Source organism: Chrysochloris asiatica, unplaced genomic scaffold (genome assembly GCF_000296735.1).
Source record: "Chrysochloris asiatica unplaced genomic scaffold, ChrAsi1.0 scaffold00194, whole genome shotgun sequence".
Classification (NCBI taxonomy): Eukaryota; Metazoa; Chordata; class Mammalia; order Afrosoricida; family Chrysochloridae; genus Chrysochloris; species Chrysochloris asiatica.
The window spans coordinates 2,168,551-2,189,804 of NW_006408712.1; the positions used below are offsets into that span (position 1 = coordinate 2,168,551).

General features: G+C 39.4%; 2 protein-coding genes across 3 annotated transcripts in view; one reads left to right on the forward strand and one right to left on the reverse strand.

Annotated features, from left to right (window-relative positions):
* The window catches only part of ABHD12B (abhydrolase domain containing 12B), a 65,357-nt gene extending 59,033 nt beyond the window's left edge, over window positions 1–6,324 (forward strand). For both annotated transcript variants that reach the window (XM_006872346.1, XM_006872347.1), the window contains 4 exons: window positions 4,386–4,468; window positions 5,542–5,620; window positions 6,057–6,175; window positions 6,297–6,324. In XM_006872346.1, the coding sequence (XP_006872408.1) occupies window positions 4,386–4,468; window positions 5,542–5,620; window positions 6,057–6,175; window positions 6,297–6,324 (309 nt within the window). The remainder of the gene's footprint in view (window positions 1–4,385; window positions 4,469–5,541; window positions 5,621–6,056; window positions 6,176–6,296) is intronic.
* Window positions 6,325–6,805: 481 nt separating this feature from the next.
* Window positions 6,806–21,254, reverse strand: part of PYGL (phosphorylase, glycogen, liver) — a 44,340-nt gene continuing 29,891 nt past the window's right edge. The window contains exons 4-18 of the mRNA XM_006872348.1: window positions 20,694–20,805; window positions 19,636–19,718; window positions 16,152–16,295; window positions 15,904–15,996; window positions 15,518–15,664; window positions 15,052–15,215; window positions 14,448–14,562; window positions 13,292–13,393; window positions 13,011–13,158; window positions 12,825–12,883; window positions 12,579–12,720; window positions 11,209–11,416; window positions 10,595–10,729; window positions 10,126–10,192; window positions 6,806–7,155 (exon numbers count right to left, since the gene is read on the reverse strand). Coding sequence (XP_006872410.1) covers window positions 6,979–7,155; window positions 10,126–10,192; window positions 10,595–10,729; window positions 11,209–11,416; window positions 12,579–12,720; window positions 12,825–12,883; window positions 13,011–13,158; window positions 13,292–13,393; window positions 14,448–14,562; window positions 15,052–15,215; window positions 15,518–15,664; window positions 15,904–15,996; window positions 16,152–16,295; window positions 19,636–19,718; window positions 20,694–20,805 — 1,896 coding nt within the window. The 3' untranslated portion in view covers window positions 6,806–6,978. The remainder of the gene's footprint in view (window positions 7,156–10,125; window positions 10,193–10,594; window positions 10,730–11,208; window positions 11,417–12,578; window positions 12,721–12,824; window positions 12,884–13,010; window positions 13,159–13,291; window positions 13,394–14,447; window positions 14,563–15,051; window positions 15,216–15,517; window positions 15,665–15,903; window positions 15,997–16,151; window positions 16,296–19,635; window positions 19,719–20,693; window positions 20,806–21,254) is intronic.

Below are 21,254 nucleotides of genomic sequence, written 5' to 3' on the forward strand. Positions count from 1 at the left end.
GAAGATGAATCCCTAAGATTGGAAGGCACTCAAGATATAACTAGGGAAGAGTTGTCTATTCAAAGTAGGTACCCTAGTGGCATGGATGGAGTAAAGCTATTCGGACTTTCATTTGCTGAGGAAGCACAACTCAAAATGAGAAGAGATGACTACAAACACCCATTAGTAATCAGAAAATGAGATGCACACAGTATGCAAATTGAAAGTCACCAAAAGTGAAATAGAATGCATAAAGCTTGGCATCCTAGGCATTAGTGAGAATACAGGGACTGGTACTGTTTTGAATTTGACAGTCATATAGTGTACTATATCAGGAATGACAAATGTTAGAGTAATGGTATTGCTTTCATTGTCAAAAGGAGCATTTCGAGATCTATCTTGAAGTGCAATTCTGTCTGTAATAGGCTAATATTCATACACCTATAATGAAGCCCTAACCAACTCTATGGCGCTTAACAACAGCAACAACAACATAATGAAGACCTGGTGTGGCTCTGCAGGAAAAACACTCCACTGCTATGTCGGTTTAAACTGCAAGGTTGGTAGTTCAAACTCACCAGCCTCTCCTTGGAAACCCTATACTGGGTCATTATGGGTTGGAACCAGCTCAACAGCACTTAACAACAACAATAACATAAGGAAGACAAACAATGCAGCTACTTCAGATTTATTAAACAACCACTAAAACCAATGATGAAGAAATTGAAAAATGCTACCAACTTCTTCAGTCTGAAATTGATCAAACCTACAATTAAGAAGCATTGATAATTACCTGTGATTACAATGTAGAAGTTGGAAACAAAAAGGAAGAATCAGCAGTTGGAAAATAAGAACTTGGTGATAGAAATGATGCTACAGATTACATGACAGACTTTTGCAAGACCAGTGACTTATTCATTACAAATACTGTTTTTCAACAACACAAACAGCCACTATACACAGTGATTTCAGCTGATGGAATACAGGAATCAAATCAACTTCATCAGAGAGAGAGATGATGGAAAAACTCACTGTTAGCCAAAACAAGGTTAGAGCTCTATTATGGAACAGACCCTCAATTGCTCATGTGCAAGTTCAGGTTGAAGATGAAAATTAAAACAAGTCCATGAGAGCCAAAATGTGACTTTGAGTACATCTCACCTGAATTTACAGACCATCTGAAGAATAGATTTGATGCATTGGATACTAAAGACTGAAGACCAGATAAATTTTGTGATGACATCAAGAAGATCATACATGAAGAAAGCAAAAAGATCATTAAAAATATAGGGAAGAAAGAAAAAGAACAAAATGGATGTCTGAAGAGAGCTGTAAGAAATCAAGTAAAAGAACTGAACAGAAAATTTCAAAGGGCAGCTTGAGAAGACAAAGTTGAGTTTTATGAAATTTGCAAAGACCTGGAGTTAGAAAACAAAAGGAAAGGACATGCTCAGAATTTCTCAAGCTGAAAGAATTGAAGAAAAAATTCATACCTTGAATTGCAATTTTAAAGGATTTTTATGAGCAAAAAATTGAATCACTCAGAAAGCATCATAAAATGGAAGGAATACACAGTCATTGTACCAAAAAGGACTGATGATACTGAAAGGAATCCAAACTGCACCGAAGGCATCGGTGAAAAAATAATCTAGGGTGTGAAGGAATTCAAATTGAAACATTTAACACATTCACTGGAGGCACTCTCTAGCCTGTGTCAAGAAGTTTTGAAGAGAATCATCTGACTAATCGATTGGAAGAGATCCATATTTGGGTTCATTCCAAAGAAAGGTGACTCAACAAAATGCAGAAATTACCAAATAATAACATTAATATCACATGTAAGTAAAATTTGGCTGAAGATAATTCAAAAATGGTTGCAGTAGTATATCAACAGGGACTTGTTAGAAAGTCACACTGGATTTACAAGAGTACATGGAACTAGAGATATCATTGCTGACATCAGACGGATCTTGGCTGAAATCAGAGAACACCAGAAAGATGTCTACTTGAGCTTTATTTATTATGCAAAGGCATTCAATGTTGTGGATCACAACAAACTATAGATAACACTGGGAAGAATGGGAATTTCAAAAAGCTAAATTGCGTTCAGGCAGAACCTGTACATCCACCAAGAAGCAATTAAAAAAAATAGAACAAGGAAATACTGAGTGGTTTTAATTAGGAAAGGTGTGTGTTAGTGTTTACCACACTCCTTCAATCAGTATGTTCAGCAAATACTCTGAGAAGTTGAACTATATGAAGAAGAATGCTGCATCAGGATTTAAGGAAGACTCGTTAACAACCTGCAATATGCATATGATCTTGCTTATCTTGCTTACTCAAAGTGAAGATGACTGGAAGCACTTACCGATGAAGAGCAAAGACCACAGCCTTCAGTATGGATTGTACCTCAATATAAAGAAAATGAAACTACTAACAGATAACTATACCAATACTACACAGGGTCATCATGAGTCAGAACCAATTCAACGACACTTAACAACAACAATGTACCAGTAAATAACATCTTGATAAATGGAGAAAAGATAGAAGTTGCCAAAATTTAATTTTACTTGGATTCACAATCAGTGCTCATGGGAGCAGAGTCAAGAAATCAAAGGATGTATTGTATTGGGTAAAAGACCTCTTTAAAGTGTTCAAGAACAAAGATGTCAGTTTGAGAACTAAGGTGCACTTGACCCAAATCATGGTATTTTGAGTTGTCTCATGCATATGAAAGTTGGACAATGAATAAGGGATGCTGGAGAAGAATCAATGTATCAAGTTGGGTCTGATATTTTGCCTAAAGAGGTCTTTTAGCACAGATTTACCTATTGTAATATGTTTTTGATTTCTTGACTGCTTCCATGGGTACTAATTATGGATCCAAGCAAAATGAAGTCTTTGCTAACTTCTCTGTTTTCTCCATTTATCATTATATTATTTATCAGTCCAGTTGTGGTGATTTTGTTTGCTTTAGGTTGAGGTGCAATCTATACAGAAGGGTGTAGTCTTTCTTTTCACCAGTATTTTAAGTCCTTTTCACTTGTATCCTCTGCATATTTTGGGTTGTTAAAGTATCTTTCTCCAATCCTGATATGCCATATTCTTCTTCATATAATCCTTCGTCTTGGATTATTTGCTCACTATACATATTGAATAAATATGGTGAAAGAATAAAACCCTGGTACACATCTTTCCTCATTTTAAATCATTCAGTATTCCCTTTTTCTAACAACTGCATCATGGTCTATGTAAGGGTTCCTCATGAGCACCATTAAGTGTTTGGGAATACTTATTATTTGCAATATTATCCATAGTTTGTCATGATCCACACAGTCAAAACCCTTTGTGTAGTCAATAAAGCACAAGTAAACATCTTTCAGGTATTCTCTGCTTTCAGCCAAGAGCCATCTGATGTCAGCAATGATATGCCTTGTTCCATGTCCTCTTCTGAATCTGCCTTGAATTTCTGGAAGTTCCCTGTCAATGTACTGCTGGTCAGTTTTGAATAATTTTCAGCAAAATTTTACATCCATTAATGATAATGTTTCAGTTGATATTAATTTTACTTGAATGATTTGTTATTAACGATAAACAAATATTTCTGCATTCCTTTGGATCACCTCTCTTTGGTTGGTCAGGTAGCTGTCCTCCAAATTTCTAGGCATAGATGAGTTAGCACCTCCAGTGCTGCATCAATCTGTTGAAAGATTTCAATTCGTTTTCCATCAATTCTTAGATCCTAGTTTTTCACCAGTGGCTTCAATGTAGCTTAGATTTCTTTGTTCAGTACCACTGGTGCTTGAACGTATGTTGTCTTTTGAAATGGTGGAATATTGAGTTTTTTTTTTTTTTTTTTTTTTGGTACAGTGACTGTGTATTCTTCCATTTTCTTTTGATGCTTTATGTATCATTTAATATTTTGCCCATGGTGGTTGGGTGCCATCCAGTTTATTTTGAATCATAGTGACCCTGTATAGGGTTTCCAAGGTTGTAAATTTTTATGGGAGCAGAAAATCTCATCTTTTTCCCACGGAGCTACTGGTGGATTTGAACTGCTGACCTTGTGATTAGTAACCCAATGTGTAACCCACTCTACCATGGTTCCTTCACGAGTATGGAAAAACAAGAGGTAATGTAGTTCTTATATTTTAAAAAAGAAACTAAAAACAAAATGCTATCAGTAATTACGTGCAGATGGTGTGCTCATGGGTGACTTGTGTCATCTTTTTGTATTTTCCAAATTCCCTAAAATGGAATCATTTTCAAATTAGAAATAAATGTTAACAGTTCACTATATTTGAAAGCTATTGCTCTACTTAGAGATCATAGTGGCAGACTATAATAAATGACATTATAGTAATGGGGCTATAACATTTTATGTTTTTTCTTTTTAAAAACAGATTTACCATAAGCTTCCAGGGTTTTTACGTCTGATTATGGATTCCTTGAAAAAAGACAAACTAACCTTCTCTAATGATGAAAAGTAAGCTAATAATCAAAAGAAGTCCTTTTTTTACTATATCCACAGGATTGTGAGGTAGTTATTGAATGCCTAGCCATTCAGGCTGATGAGAAGTCTGACTATTATGGGAACTAAGAATTGAATTCAGGCATCCATAGATTTTTAGTATGTGATGTTTCCTTCCTGCCTAACTCAATCATTTTCAATCAGTCCTTTATCTGATGTTCTAAGAGAAGTTGTAGGTTTCAAGTATAAAGTGGCTCTGTATTGGAATCGACTCAATGCCACTTAACAAAGTGGCTCTGTAGGATAAGTGCTTGACCACAAGGTCAGTTTGAACTGCAAGGTGGTTCAAACTCACCAGCCACGCCTCGGAAACCCTGTAAGGTAGCTATGGGTTGGAAATGACTCGACAGCATTTAACAGTATCTAGACTAACGTACTTGGGTCTCTACATAAAAACATACATACATATACACACATACATATGGTAGTGGTAGTGTGCCATTCCAACTCATAGCAACCCTCATAGTGAGGCTTTACGTATATGAGAAGAAAGCCTCATCTTCCTCACAGTGTGGCTGACACATGTCTGTTAGTAGCCCAACACGTAACTAACTATATGCTCCCAGGGCACTGTGTATATATGTGTGTGTGTGTTCATGTGTATGCATAATTTTTTTTTTTTATTCCAACACAATTGAGTGGCAGTAGATGCTGTGATGGGGTGGGTGGGTTATCAGAATTTGGGAGACTAGGGAATATTGATTTAGAAAACTCCAGGGGTAGGGGACAAATCACTTTTCATGCCATAGCTTTTTTTGAATCACCAAACTAGGAGACTGGCCAGATCTGTTAATTTGCACATTTACCCTTTACGTATATGGGGGGAAGGAAATCATTACTTCAAAGAGGTCTGTTCAGTCAAATAGTAGTTTGTGATATTTTGGGGCTTTTTTGTTTTATAGTCATTTGACTAAAAGGAATTATCTTTTTTGGGCAAACCTCATGCTTTGCTAAAGCTTTAAATTAGAAGATGAGAAATCCCAAAGTATAACTCTTGAACTGAATGCTTTTCCTCCACTTGTCCTTAGTGTTAAGTTCCTGTCTTCTCCCCTTCTCATTTTACATGGAGAGGATGATACAACAGTGCCTTTGGAATTTGGAAAAAAGGTGAATTCACATCTCACTGCTGACTGAAAATGTGCTTAATTTCATCATTTTCTCTCTGACATTATTGGGGATTCCTGCAGGTCATACTGCCCTGTAAGGGTGGGGGCATGTGTTCCTTACTCAAGGTTTGTGGGATTTGCAAGTATATAGAAGGTTCTAGGCTGTTAAAACAAAGAACCTCTACTAGTTTGGATCCATAGACAATTCCTAATCTCCTAAAAGTCAGGCCTGAGTAGGGGAATGATGAGGTTATCTAAGTATATCCCATCAGCCTTGTGGATTCAGTTCATGAGCTCAGAGACAATACCCATGTCTCTGACTTAATGGGATTAATTTCCCTAGTTGGCTGTTTTGGCACCCATTTAGGAAATTTGACTAGAAAACACATGACTTTGATTCCCAAAACCTCTAAGTCTGCCTTTTCGATCCTTTTCAGGTTTATGAAATTGCATACAATGCATACAGGGATAAAGAGAGGGTGAAGATGGTTATCTTTCCTCCTGGCTACCGCCACAACTTACTTTGTAAATGCCCCATGCTAGTAATAACAGTAAGGTAAGAGCTGCTTTGCTAAATGTAATTACCTTTCCCTTTAAGGCAATAAGGGGTGCTCTGGCTTGCTTAGACTATGAGGTGGGGCAAGTATGTGACCTGACCTAGGTTATTTTTCCTGCAGAGATTTCCTGAGCAAGCAGTGGGCATGATGCAATGATCCTCGAGCAGCAGAGATCTTAGATGAAGACTTGGTCTAAACGCCACCTGGGATGTGTGTTTTTTGATGTAACATATTACTGGGTTGCTTGGATGAACTGAAGTCATTGACATTTATACAAGTCATTTTCATAAGGGAAAGTATTGATGCAGGGTGATGTGTTTTATCATTTAGCTTTGTTAAACCATGTCAAAATCTCACTGGGGAAAATCAGAACTTGATAAGGTTTAGATACCAATTAATAATGTATACTTAACAAAACATCCAAGAGATACCTGTGAATAAGGTGGTCTCTAACTTAGACAACAAGTAAAATAATAAGGTGCTTCAGTGTAATGAAATCATTTGTATTTTATTTTGCTGAGTTACTTTGATATATAAAAGTTACAAACAATTTTGCAGCTTTCTGGATAGCCCAAGGGAACGTACTAGCAAACTACCCAGTCTTAATATAAGTTTTGGCACTCCTGTAACCTTGGAATTGAAATATTTTTTTTAATGCCATAATACAGTTAGACCCTTTTCCCGCCTCATTCCCAAAGATACTTAACTAAACTACTGCAAACATAACAAAAAAAAAAATCAAGGAATGTTTAAAAATTCAAGTTCAGCAATAAGCTGTTTTTTTTAAAAGACAGTTCATAACTCACTTTCCAGTGGCTTTGTTCACCCCATTGCTAGCTTCATTAGACAGGGAAATCTTGAGATCTGAAGGCTCCATGTTCCAGATGTCCTTGGCATATTCTTTAATTGTTCTGTCACTGGAGAATTTTCCGGAGGAAGCTATATTTTTGAGTACCATTGTATTCCAGGCCTTTGGATTCTGTAAACAACACGCATGCAAATAGTATCCAAGGCCAGATTGCCTTAGTGAGTTTTATGATGGCTGGCTGGAAACATTTCATGAATAAAGTGACAGGAATAAATTGTAGTAAATCCTAAATAGACACAGTACACAGTTGACAGGTAGGTAGGACAGACTCCTATTTAGAGTTTAAGAAATGTTGAAACCTCAACTATAGAAGAAAGGGGGGGACTTAACACTGATTGTTTGCCAGGTACCAGGTTCCAGGTAAAGAGCTTTAACCTATGTCTCACAAAGGGTGAATATACTCTAAAACATTGGTTATAATGTAGACCTAAGGACTTAGCTCTACTTCGTTTTTCTAGAGTTAGATGACCCAGTGAATTTACACTGAGTTCCAAATACTCTATTGTGGTTTTAAGATAGGGTGAATCTTTAAGGTTTTATCTCTAAAACAAACAAATAAAAACCTCATGATATTTATATGAAAGAATATGATGAAAAGGTATTTATTTCTACAGCCGCATGCTTTATAAAGACCTATAAAAGTTATTCAAAGAGTATATTTATTGTATAAGTTACTATAGTAAAACCGTTTTCTTCATACTTGGGAAAATAAGGGACTGAAAAGCTTCCTCTCTATAATTCCTTGAACTGTTGAAATGGAAATGGAATACATTTTGCTGTCAGGGTGGATATGTTTTCTAAGCCTCAGCAAACACATTGGTTATTCAGAGTAGAAACTACAATCATATATTAGCCCCAATGCACCGATGAACAAGAATAATGTGAATAGAATGCTGAGGTTTTATGTGGGCATCCTTCGGATATGGACCATAGTTTTCAACAGAGGAGACTCATTTATTAAACTGACATTCACATTTGTCTTTGCCCTTGTTCGTATTTTTTTCAAATGACCTTTCTTATTTCATATTTTCCTGCGGTTTCATTTTTTTTCCCTTTGAGTGCTGGTGATACAGTGGTTAAAGTGCTTGCCTGCTAAACAGGTCGGCTGCTTGAACTCACCAACCATTCTGCAGGAGAAAGGTGTGGCAGTCTGCTTATGTAAAGATTCCAGCCTTGGAAACCCTGTGGGGACCGGTCTGCTGTTTCCTAGAGGGTTCCTATGTGTTAGAACTGACTTGATGGTATTGGGTTTTTGCTCTGGTAGCCATTCTACATACAAAGCATCATGGAGGCCAATGGGAACAGGTAAGAGGTATCATTCTCTTTCCTGTCTTTGAAGTCTTGAGGACTGTGTGTGGTTTTCTCTCCATGTAGTACGTCACTCGGTATTGCCCCACCACACTCAAGGCCATCAACTTGAACCTACTCTGGTCTTCATGCTGTGTTGGGAGACTGGATATGATTCTATTAGAAGATAAGGGTTGCTGAGCTTCACAGATATTAATCGGCATAGTGGTGCTTATGAAAATACCTTCCCTGCAGATGGAGTGGTTGGCAAACATTTTTGGGTTTTGATATGTGTGAAAATATGTTAGTTCCTTTCTTCTGATGACTGTGGGTTTCTTCAGCTGTTCCTTTTCTATTCAAGTTGTTGGGTTAAATAATCAGTTTTGGATCCTTTCCTGATTTGTGCATTTATTGCTATAAATTTTCCTCAGAACTGCTTTTGCTATGTCTCAGAAGTTTTGTTATGTTCCATCTTTGTTCTCATTACTTCTAAGAATTTTTTACTTTTATCCTATAACCCTGTCTCATTATTAACTTCTAGTTTTATAGCATATGGTCAGAGAAGGTGGTTTGTATTGTCAATGATTTTGAATAGATTATGGCTTACTTTGTACCCTAGGAAGTGGTTTATTCTGGAGACTGGTTCATATGTGCTGAAGAAGGTGTTTCATACTGCTGCTGGATGGTGTGCTCTGTGTGTGAGGGTAAGTAGGTTGATGGTGTTAGGACTGAGTTATTTAGATCTTCTCTCTAGTTTTCTGTCTCTTAGAGTGGGGTGTGAAGTAACCTATGATTGTAGAACTTAAGTGCTATTTTGTGTATTTTGGCACTTTGTCATTAGGTGTGTAAGTACGATTTATTGTCTTCTTGATCGTTTAATCAGAGACCACCACTGGTTAAGTTGTGCTGTCTTTTTGATTCCTGTACATACCCTCCTTAGATCTGGTTCATGCAATCCTCTTTGCTTCATTCCAGGTGCATCTATACAACTCTCTGTAATCTGTCAAATTGCCTTCCTGTGCTTCCCACCTGGGATCATGGCTGGCTTTGTCTCTCTCCTAATTCACCGTTTTAATTCAGTTTCTTCTTATCAATGTCAAAGAATTAGCTCAGTCTTTCTATTTGCTCAGGGTCCTAGGATTGCCATCTTTATCTGCTACACTTGGTCCCTCAGGTTTTTGCTGTAGAGGGACAGCATGATGTGTCTGTCTTAACTGTCATTTCCTCATTTAAATAACTAATAAACAAATCTCCTTTCTAAACATTTAAATGAATAGGGGTTAGTCCTTAATCCAGTAAAATAATACCCAGCCTAGGACTCAAATGAGCCAATTAAATAAAGTAGCCTTCAGGATGTGCCTGTTACATGGTGGTGGTTGTTGGGGTGCCATCTGTTTGGTTTCAACTAATAGCAGCCCTGCATACAGGGTTTGAGAGGTGGTATATATTTTTATGGGAGCAAAAAGCCTCAATTCTCTCCCAGGGAGTGGCTGTTGGGTTTGAACTGCCAAACTCTGGTTAGCAATCCAATGCTTACCCAGAGCACCACCAGTGCTCTTTATTAGATGGTAGGTTTTTAATAAACACTGAATAATTTATGATACTTTTGCTTGGGCATTAAAAATAAAAACTGCTCCTGAACCTTTTTCTGAACTTGGGCAAGTTTTTGGTCTGAGTGATTTCTCTTTTTCTGATTTGTTAGTGGGCTCTTGCTATTCAGATGTAGTAAGAAAGAAAGAGTTTATATTAACCACACAAACTGGTTTCTTTTATAAATCTTGGCAAAGTACTCACCATGTATAGCTGACTGACTTTTTCTTGACACTTGACATAGGCTTCGTAGTCTGCAAAGACCTTAAACCTTTTTTTAGTGGTTGAAGGAAAAAGAGCAACAGAAAACTTCATTAAGAGATTCATGCTAAGATGTCATTTAAAATTTCCTTTTGTTTAATTTAGATATGGATGGTTGACCACCAAGCTTGTTTCCACTCATAAGAATTGTAAGCAGCTCCCAACCTATGATAGTGATTCCATATTAGTTCCTAAGAATGTCACCATACGGATGCATATGAAAGCTGGGCACACCAGTGGGTTATTTTTAAACTTACATTATTAGTAGAGAAAACCTAAAATTTCACTTTAATCCTGTGTTAGTTGATCAGGTCACAAGTCTGTACTGATCTACTTGGGTGGTTTGTTAGTTTAAGATGTTCTTTTACTCTTTTCACAGCCCAAAGAGCCCTGTCTTGTGACAGGAACTCACCTGTCATGGTAAAAGAGCATGTTGATTATGTCTTTGAAGAGGTCCGGCTGCTTGGGAGAAAAGAAGCCATTGTCAATTTGATCAATGACCAGCTTCAGCTCTGGAAGTGCCTCGTAGTATTCCTTTGCCTGGTATCTTTGGAAAGAGGGTAAGACGAAAAAGGTTCTTGTAGTGTGTGCGATTAAAAAAACACTCGGTAACACAGTAGCTATGTAAATACATGACTTGGGAGAAACTGTTGCAGATAATTTTGGCTACATCCTGAAGTTTTTATTTTTCCCCTAAATTTGAGCAATAGTGGATTATGACAATTCTAGCCATCAAGCAATAATAGTCTAATCTGTTAGAATACAGCAATATCCATTTCATACTGAACTGAATAGCTCACAGACCGATGCTATAACGGTTTTATCACATAGCAGCTACTCCTTGTACCATTGAGTTTAATAAGACCATCTGTTTCCAGGAGGCTCCCCTGGCCCCACATCCAAGATGGTCTGCTGCCGTTTCTCATGAGATGCAGCTTCAGTGAGATATTCTGTGGTCAGAAAGTTCTCTGGGCTCCTGTATCTCCTAGAGGTGACCTGTCTAATATAGAGGAGATGCTTACTTACCCTTTCTTGTCCAAAGCTGCCACGTCATCTACCCTCATACCAAAGATGAACAGGTTCTCTTCCCCAGCTTCCTCTGCCATTTCTACGTTGGCCCCATCCATGGTCCCAATGGTCAGGGCCCCATTCAGCATAAACTTCATATTGCCTGTACCTGAGGCTTCAGTGCCTGCGGTGGAAATCTGCTCCGACAAATCTGTGGCTGGAATAACTACAAGCAAGGAATGTTTGTGATTCTGTTTCTCTAGATTTACTTGTATTGTAGCTGAGCATTTACCTAGCTAGTCTAGTTTGATCACCAAAGTAGTACATGTATATCAAAATTAAGATTCAAATTATATATAAAAGCACAAATCTTTTTTTCTTTGAATCAAACAATCATTTGTCTTTTGTTGTTGTTGTTGTTAATGCCATTTCTGAGTGGTTATCTCTTTATATGTAAACTTTAGTCTCTCCTGACTTCACCTCGCTTCCTTTACTTTCCCTGCAGGAGAACAAGCAACACAGTGAGGTGCCCTTAGAATTAAACTCCTACCCTCTGACCAGTCAGTCTGATTTACACACAAATGAGTGTTGCCTGAGGCCTCTTCTGACTGCAAAGGTCAGGACCCACTCTCTGATTAACTTTGAGAGCAAGCTGGATTCTAGTTCTCTTCATCCGGACCCACCTGAAACCCTGGCTCTTATCTCTGAGACTTGCAGACAGCTCTGAAACAGTAACATCAGAAGACCCAAGAGTGGAGGTTCCTTTATCTTTTCATCATGGAAAGAGGATGAATACTCAGTTGGCATTTGCATGTGGATGGTGCTTGGTGAGCATATGATACAAATAAGCAAATTCCTCAAAGCTGAAGAAAGGATATGGGTATCTTGTCAATCTGGCTGTCCCCAGGCGGGAGCTCCATGCATGCTCCTGGAGTGCCCATCTAAGGCATAGCTAAGACTTGTACTTAGCAGCCTGACATCTGTCCTTTTGTCATGCTGCTACATGAACAAAAAGGAGAGCCCTTCCTGCCACACAGTGATTAGAGGAAAACCTGGAGACCAGGGAAACTCAAGACCTTCCTCTCTTCAAAACAGGACAGTTTGTAGCAAACTGCATCAAACTAAAATGTCAAGGCCTCTGGCCTCCTACTCTAGTGTACTCAGCTTTTTCTAGCTGGTGTAGGAAAAGTCACTTGCAAATACAAGTACAATCCTATGACAGTGACCTTTGGTCAGATCAATCTCTTTGTCAGTTGAATCCCCTTAAAAGCTCTTGGCTGAAGCAGCCCTCATTTTTGTGTTCAGGTCAGCCATTACAATGTCTATACCGTGTAATCCATCCTTACTATCTGTCCTGGCCCCAACACGTTTTGTAATGAAGGAAGTACCTTTTTCAGCAAGAGACACTCTGTAGTTCTCCAAAAAGATGACTTTTAACTTGCTTCCAATCATGGGGTCGTTGTTCACCACATCTGCTACTGCAGTGATCAGCTTTATGATCATTTTGGCCATGTGGTATCCTGGGGCAGCCTTGGAGGAGAATATCAAACACATTGACATAATGCAGTCATGATGAAATGGAGAAATGACAGGAGATTAGAGCCACAAGCCCTTAGTTAATGGAACCAACTTACTTTGCCACCAATTATAACTGTTCTGGGTACAAATAACTTCGTAGGCTCTTTTTTAATACCTGAAAAAGAGAAGTACATGGAGGAAGATAGTTGGTGGCTGGGACAGAGGACCCATACTGAGATTGTTTCTTCCACCTGCAAGGGGCAGAGGGCCCGGGCTTGTCAGTGTCTGCAGGGCCGACTCACGGTTGTACATTGTGATGATGTGCAGGCAGTTCAAGAGCTGCCGTTTGTACTCATGTATCCTCTTCACATGCACGTCAAACATGGAGGATGGGTTGACCTTTACTTTGTACTCCTTCTCCAGGAACTGTGAAAACTTCAGCTTGTTCTCCTGTTGAGAGAGTGAGTGCATGGCGCCAGAGAGCCCTTTCAACTTAGATGCACTGGGTGGTATGTTTTCCAAAACTGAATACAAACTTTCAAAGCAGTTGCCTGGGAGGGGCTCCCACACCCTGGAGCCTCACCTGTTTCACATTGGCTATTTCCCGGAGGAAGCTGTCGTCACCCAGAAAGCTGTGGAGCTGCGTCAGCTGGCTCAAATCTTTCACGTATTCTTCCCCGATTTTCTTTAGATTTAAAGGAAAAGGTAATTTTATTTCAGGAGATGGTAAGTAAACCCACCTGGAGCAGTTTCTGTAGGTGGATAGTGGTTGAGGGACTACAGTGGTATGTATAATCCATGTAATACCCAGCACACAGAATGGCCTCACTCATCCACCGAAGAGGCTAGAGATTCTGTGTGGGAAGGTAGTGGCATTCAAGGGTCACCACAGGAAATTTACTAAAAGGGTGCTCCTGGTGGGGCACTGTGAGCTAATGCGTCAGACTGCAAAGTCATTTGAACTGCAACATTAGTGGTTCAAGTTCACCAGCTGCTCCTTGGAAACCCTATACAGGGTCGCCATGGGTTGGAATCGACTTGACGGAACTTAACAACAATGAAGGACCCAGGCTTCATTCTTTTTATGAGCTTTGTCATCCTCTTTGACTACATGTTAAAGGCTGTAGCATCGATTCGGACTCATAGTGACCTAGTGTATGGTTTTTAAGGAACAGCTGGTGGGTGTGAACCACCCGCCTGTGGTTAGTAGTCCAGTGGTTATCCTACAGCGCCACACCAGGACGCTTTTGATAAAATAGGAATATCATTTTCTAGCCTAAGCATACTATGGCCTCTGCTACTGCTAGGCGTACTGTCCTGGCTAAGACAGTTTGTGGGTTCTAGTGCAAAATGGGCCGAGCTCTGGTAGCATAGTGGTTACGAATTGGGCTGCAGACCGCAAGGTCAGCAGTTTGAAACTACCAGCTATTCCAAGGGAGAAAGATGAGGTTTTCTGCTCCCGTAAAGATTTACAGCCTTGGAAACCCTGTACAGGGTCACTATGAGTCGGTACCGACTCCACAGCACATAACAACAACAACAAGTGCAAAATGAGAACACAGGGCCCCGTTGTTCAACAGTTACTAAGCCAAGTATGATGTATTGCTGTGTGTGGAGCCATGTGGGACTGTAGGAGTTCCATGCTGATGAAGCTGTGCATGCTGCACAAACTCTAAATCCACTCATGTGTCTCTTTTGCTCCAGTCAGCCCAACCTTGCTCTCAGCACTTCCCAGTTACCTCTGCTATTAGTTCTGCAAGCCCCGGGTTGCAGAGTAAGAGCCAGCGTCTTGGTGTGATCCCATTGGTTTTATTTTGAAATTTGTCTGGTTCTAGCTCACTGAAGTCCTTGAATCTGCAGATGGAAGAGACAGGCCACTGAATTTGGTTGTAACTGCAGGTTCCTCCTGCAAGCTAGCTGAAGTTCAGAATTACATTTTAGAAGCTAAGTGTAGGCTTACAAAGATGAAATGAAAGGAGGATGCTGACAGCAGCTATGGTTATCATTTTAAATAGAAATTCATTTGCAATTCAAAATATTAGAAAAAGTCTTCATTTAATCACCTCCACCTGACCTCCTGGCACTGTCATATGTATGGTTCAGACTTTTCAGAAGCTTTTTATCCTTTTTTTTTTGGAGAGGGTGGGGAATGGATTCTTAAGCTTATAGTCAGAACTGCTCAGAGAAGAATACTCCCCCCACCCCCACCCCCACCAGAAGGGTTCTTCGTATAGAATAAAATACTTCGAAACATTTTTTTTGCCAAGGACTTTTCTTCATCCCCAAATAAACCGTGAATTTTTTTAGTGTCATTTCATTAATGAATCAATGTTAGACCCTCACACTTTGTTCTTGACAATGTCTGAGTGAATTTTAGCCACGCCGTTCACAGCATGTGAGCCCACAATGCAGAGATGCGCCATGTTGATCCTTTTGCCTCCTTCCTCTTCAATCAGAGACATCCTCCTCAGACGGTCGACATCTTTAGGAAACAAAGCTGCAATTCTCTAGTTAAAAGAAGAGAGAGGCCTTCGTGGATCACTCAGATTTGAAAATTTGGGAATACTATTCACTTCCCAAATAAAATCTTTGATGCAGTGAATATACATCGTCATTCTCAATTTAGCCCTGGTGACATAACCTAACCCTTTCAAAGAGATGTTTTTAACAGAGTCCTCTTCAGATGGGGTTACTCTCGATTTATCAATGTAAGATGTTTGGGCCTCCAGTTTGGTGAGAGTAAAATCACTCTAGGATCTTAAGACCTCATTCTATTGAGAGACCAGTATGATCTCTTAAAGTTACTCACATCTAAATGCTTCTGATTTATCTCATAAATGATTTGCAGATGTCGAGGAAGCAACTTCTCCACCAGCTCCACTGGCCAGCGCTCCAGGGCTTCGGGGAGCACCGTGTGGTTGGTATATGCAAAGGTCTTCTGGGTAATTTCCCAGGCCTGGTAGAAAGGGAGGGTTAGATGCAAGAAAGGCCGCCCTCCGACACCCACCCAATCATACAGGGTTAGACATGGTCTAGACCACATTTGAGGAAGAAAAACTAATGTCCTGAGAAAGTACAAAGAAATGTTTAAGACACTGACTTTTAATGGTGGGAACACTTTGAATCAGCAGTTTTAGGAAAAGTGTTTAACCACAGATAGTCTGATCAATTTAAGGAAAGGCAAATCATGCAGACCTTAGACCAAGGTAATTTTTCAATATCCACAAAAATCCTCATCAGTTCAGGAATGGCGAGTGCAGGGTGAGTGTCATTCAGCTGGATGGCAACCTGTGTGGGGAAGACAAATCAACCTAAAAGATGGCCCAGGATATGTCTTCCTTGCCTCAAGCTGCCTACTAAATTGTTTTAGCACTGAGAGAGAGGTAACTGGATAGAAGACTCTGATCCTTTGGTTGTCCCCACCTTACACACTGAATACTTGCCTGATCTGGAAAGGCATCAAATGCAGTGTGGGCACTGTTGGTGGAGGCAAACTTGGAGGCTTTGAAACGCCGGATGACATCTTGTAAGGTAGCAGCTACTACAAAGTATTCCTGCTTCAATCTCAACTCCTTCCCTTCAAAAAACTTCAAACCAGAGAGACTGAATTAAGAGTGGTCCACATTGTTGTGCATGGGTGGGAAACTTTATGGCCCAGTGGACATCCAGGGAAAAATGGTAAAGCTAAATGTCATGCTTTAGCCTTTGCTTCCACCTGAAAACCCAATAAATGGCAACAAAGAATTTTTTTTTTTTTTTTTAAAGCCATACAGATGAAAGACAGAAGGAGAAAGGAGACCATGGAAACAAATTTTTTGGGAGCTAAAGAGGAGAGAGATGAGTGGTAAATGTCCCAGAAGATGCAAGAAAGCTGAAATGTACAAGACCCGAAACACAACTTAGATATTGGAGCTCACAAACACTAAGGTATGCGCAAAACCTGTGCCTTTAGCAATCAGTGAAGAAATGCAAAAAAGCCGAAAGTTGCCATGTTGAAAGCCCAGGCACAATGGCTAAAAACAGATCCAAACCAAAGCACATCACTGGACATTTTTTGGAGAGAGGGAGATCAAAGCTTCTGAAGGTTAAAGAAAAAAATTTTTAAGGTGTTTTCATGTAAAAGATCAAGAACCAGAATGACATTCTACTTCTGAGTAACACTGAAAACCAAAAGAGAGAAAGATATCAGAATGTTCTGTTTCCAGGCAAACTACTCAAATAAGGCAGATATTTTCAGATATAATAGTTCTCAGGAAAATGAACCTCATACATGCCATTGAAAATCTGTGATTATGAGTGATCCCAAAACAAATATGAGAACCAAGAAAGACAAGGGATCCAGGAAAGAAATGACCCAGTTAAGACTAACGGGGTCCTTCAGAATGAAGAGGAAGGGAAATTACAGCGGAGAGTTGAGCAGTAGACTGTGTAAGAGAGCAAGCAATCCATGAAAGGTTCAGAAGAGACTTTAACAAGAATATTGAGTTAAGGGACATAACATATGCTTGAGGGAAGATTTATACAATTGAGGAAGAATGTAGGATAAATTGGGGAAAAGTACTTGGAAAACCAAGCAGACACTACATGATAAACATTTTATACATGATTTCTGCTAGTGGCAGCATCCGCACAGTTCTAATCATGTAACCACTGTGCAAGGAGCCAGTTAAGAGTTATGACCATGATTATGTTGAAAGAATGGGGGCCAGGAAGTAGTTTCTTGGTGCTGGTGGGAATGTGAGAAAATGAGCTATAGTTGACTATTTTTCTTTTTGAAACTGTAAAATAAACTGAGTTAAATAGAAAATTGATGTCGGTCTTCCTGGTCCATTTTTATATTGCTTATATTTTCTCTAACATCGTATGTTATTGTAAAAGTTATAATAAAGTAATTATTGTAAAAAGCATGATAATCTACACAAAAAAATGTTTATTGAGCTTAGGAAATTTTAAGGTCCTAGATATAAAAGGAGTGACAGAGTAACAAGCATTGACCTGAAGTATTTACTGGGGAGAGAATTGCACGTGTAAACTAAATTTGTCAAGTGCCGTTAAGTCGGTTCTGACTCCTAATGACCCTGTTCAGGGTTCCCAAGGAGCGACTGGTGAGTTTGAACCACCACTGGTGAGTTTGACAACCATATGGTCCAGTGTACCACACTAGTAGTTTGGAAACCCGAGTAATCATGAAAGATTATTAAGAACCTTGAAAGACAAGATTTTCTTTTCAGATGGACACACAGAGCGCAAGTATTCCACGAATGCAGAAGCAACCTGTGAGAAGTGTGCAGGTGAGGAAATACAGGACAGACCTGTACAACAGGAACCTCACTGCCTGGGCAGGATCATGGAAGGTGAGCCCTCTTACTCATGATGATGTCACTGAAGATCTGAGATAACATGCTGAAGATACTGCACTTCTCAGAGAGGTAGTTAGAAGACCACTGGTGACAGACAGAGGACAGGAAGATTCCGGAAGGGAGATTAATGTCTTGACTAGGATCATGACAAGGCTGTGAGGGAATGAATGTTCTTGTAATGACGGTACAAAAATGATTTAAGAACTCACACTACGTATACAATGACTTTTTACATGTCAACTTTATATTTTCAATTACTGTAAAGAAAGGTAAGTATAAATGTACAGTACTCACTGTGGAGTGGGTAAATTAAAATTCTTAAGAGAATTCAAATGGTATTAGTGATTACTTCATTGTTTTGTTCAAGGCCAAAAAATAAGCTATTGTGGGTATACTGTGCATTTGTCAAAACTCATAAAACTACAACATACAAAGTTTAGCCTAATGTGAACTGTGCATAGAAAGGTATACTACCTACTAACTGTTCTGATTCACGTACAAATTTGACTTAAAGATAGACGTAGGAATGGGACTACCTGTGTATAATGTTTGCACAATGGACACAATCATAGAAGGTCCTATTTTACTGTATGTATTGTGGTTAAGTGGCACATAACTATTAGTATTGCTTTAACAATTGCAGCAACTGTACCACACTAACACAAGATGTTTGGGATCCTGGTGCAGTGCTGTGGGATAAGCCACTCCTCATTCAGGGTCACTATGAGTTGAAACCAACGGCACTTAATAAAACAAGATTGTAACAAGACAAATTGTGTAGTGGGGAGAGGGATATATGGGAACTCTACTTTCAGATCCAATTTTTTGTAAACCTAAAACTGCACCAAAAAAATATTTTAAAAGAAGGAATATTTAAAAAGAAAGAAAACCTGAGATTCCCATCTTAAAAATGGAGACACCACATCTGCCACACAGGATTACTGTGAGGACTGCATGCATAACTGAGGGTGTACTTGATACATGGTCACCAGGAAATGTCCTGTGCTTCTGACTTTAAAGACATGGAATCTGTTTGGAAAGTGAGAAGTATTTCACACAATCTTTTATATCCAGTTTCATTTCTAAATACATCCATAGTGCCTCTCTATTAGATATGGGTCATTTGTCAAGGGCAAAATACCCAACTTGAATTGGTGAGTTGTGCAAATTTGCTTCACTTGTGGGGAGGGAAATCTAGACAATTCAGTAAGAGATGTGCTTATTTTGCATGTGAAGAGAGAAATCAATATTAATATGTCTCTGTGATGGTGTTGTATGACAGAGATAGTTCCAACTCACAGTGACCCTGTATAGGGATTCCTATATATGGTTTTCGGGGAACAGAAAGCCTCTTATTTCTTTCATGGAGCAGCTGGTTGATTTGAACTGCTGATCTTGTGGTTAAGTGCCATTGAGTCGGTTCCGACACATAGCGACTCTATGTAGGGTTTCCAAGGAGCACTTGGTGGGTTTGAACCACTGAACTTTTGGTTCAAGGCTGCTGAATATGCTAATCTGAAATAATGCTGCCTCTGCCTCCACTGGTAAATTGGGCTTGATCACTCACATTATCATTGGGATAGAGGACCCGGGAGATGTTTTCAGCCAGGTTTCGATCCAGCACGGCCTGGATGTAGTCTCCAACATTGACTGTGGGGAATGTTGAAAAAACAAATAAACAGAAGCCAGCCATTGCCACTAGAAGCCTGTGTATCTACTGGTGTCACTAGGTGGGTATGGACTGCAGTGAACAACAAAGCCAGAGTGGGTTTGACAAAATGCTTGACTATGAAATTTTTATGCAGTAGTTCAGCAGAAATTAATTTTTATAAAAGAATATCTCTGTAGTTATAACAACAGTTTTTCATAGGTGCAGCTTATATGTATTTAAATCTCCAAGGCTAGCTCGGTGTGCTAATTTACTTCTTACATCTTCTGCACTGTGATCAGAACTGTCTTTAATATTTAATACCCAATTACAGTGATGCTTAGAATCATGGACTGTTGTCTACACGTGCTACAAGCATTTGCTGTTGGTTTTCATTGTTGATGGTGTTTTTGTCAAAACACCTGGTATTTTAGCTACCATATTGTGGTAGTCATTGGTATTTCTGAACCTACATCAAGAATTTTTTGTGAATGAATTAGTAACTAAAGGAAAAGGAGAAAAAGTCTGTAAAAGGGCATCTGCTAAAATTGTAACATATAATGCTATAATTCAATGTGGAAAGATTGCACAGAACAATTGTTAGTATTCATATAACCTAAGAAATAATTACATTTAAGCAATCTACAGCTATGTTTGTGACATGTTATTCTATGATTAAATTGGTAACAAATATTACGAAGATTCTGTATGGTGTGGTATGAGGAGGTCCGTGGGGTGGGGACCCCAGGAGTCATCGTATGGGGTGACACCCACACTAATGCGACTGGGTGGCTCTCACTCTTGTTGCATGCCCTGTGGGATCCCTAAATTTCTAGAAGTCTACAAGCATTTCAGCAAACCCTTATGCTGGACTTCACATTACCTTCACTGAAGACTTCAGAAACTTCATTTGGGATCTAACTAGCAATCCAAACAACTAAACACACACACACAAACCAAAGCCCAGCTGTACTCACAGTCTCTGAGGTTAAAGTCATTTGGCGCCCGAGCAGACCAGAGACGCATGGTGTTGACAGTGTTGTTCATATAGCCAGGCACTGGGGTGTCATATGGCAGAGCCAGGACCACCTGTGTGATTAAACCAAAGTAGCTGCTCACTGTTTCCAAGATAATGATAATGCAGATCGAACAATGGATTGGGGACAACCAACTAGAATTCTGTTCCTGGCTCCTTTGCAAACTCAAATAGTGTGAGGCCTAACCTCAGGGCTGGAAAGGATATTAGAGGGCACATGATTTGTCCTGCCCTATTTGATTTCCTCCATTTCCCATTGGGACAGCCACATCCAAGCTGTTCAGACTGATGGTCTTCTATTCCATATGCACTTCCCTCATGCCCCCTGTCTTGAAATGGAGGCAATGAAACATTGTAATGTGCTATCTACTTCTGATGCTATCTAGTTGACCCATCGTTGTTAAGGGCTTTTGAGTATGTTCCAACTCATAGCAACCCTGTACAGGGTTTCCTAAGAGCGGCTGATGAGTTTGAACTGCTAACATTGCGGTTCAGTGCTTAT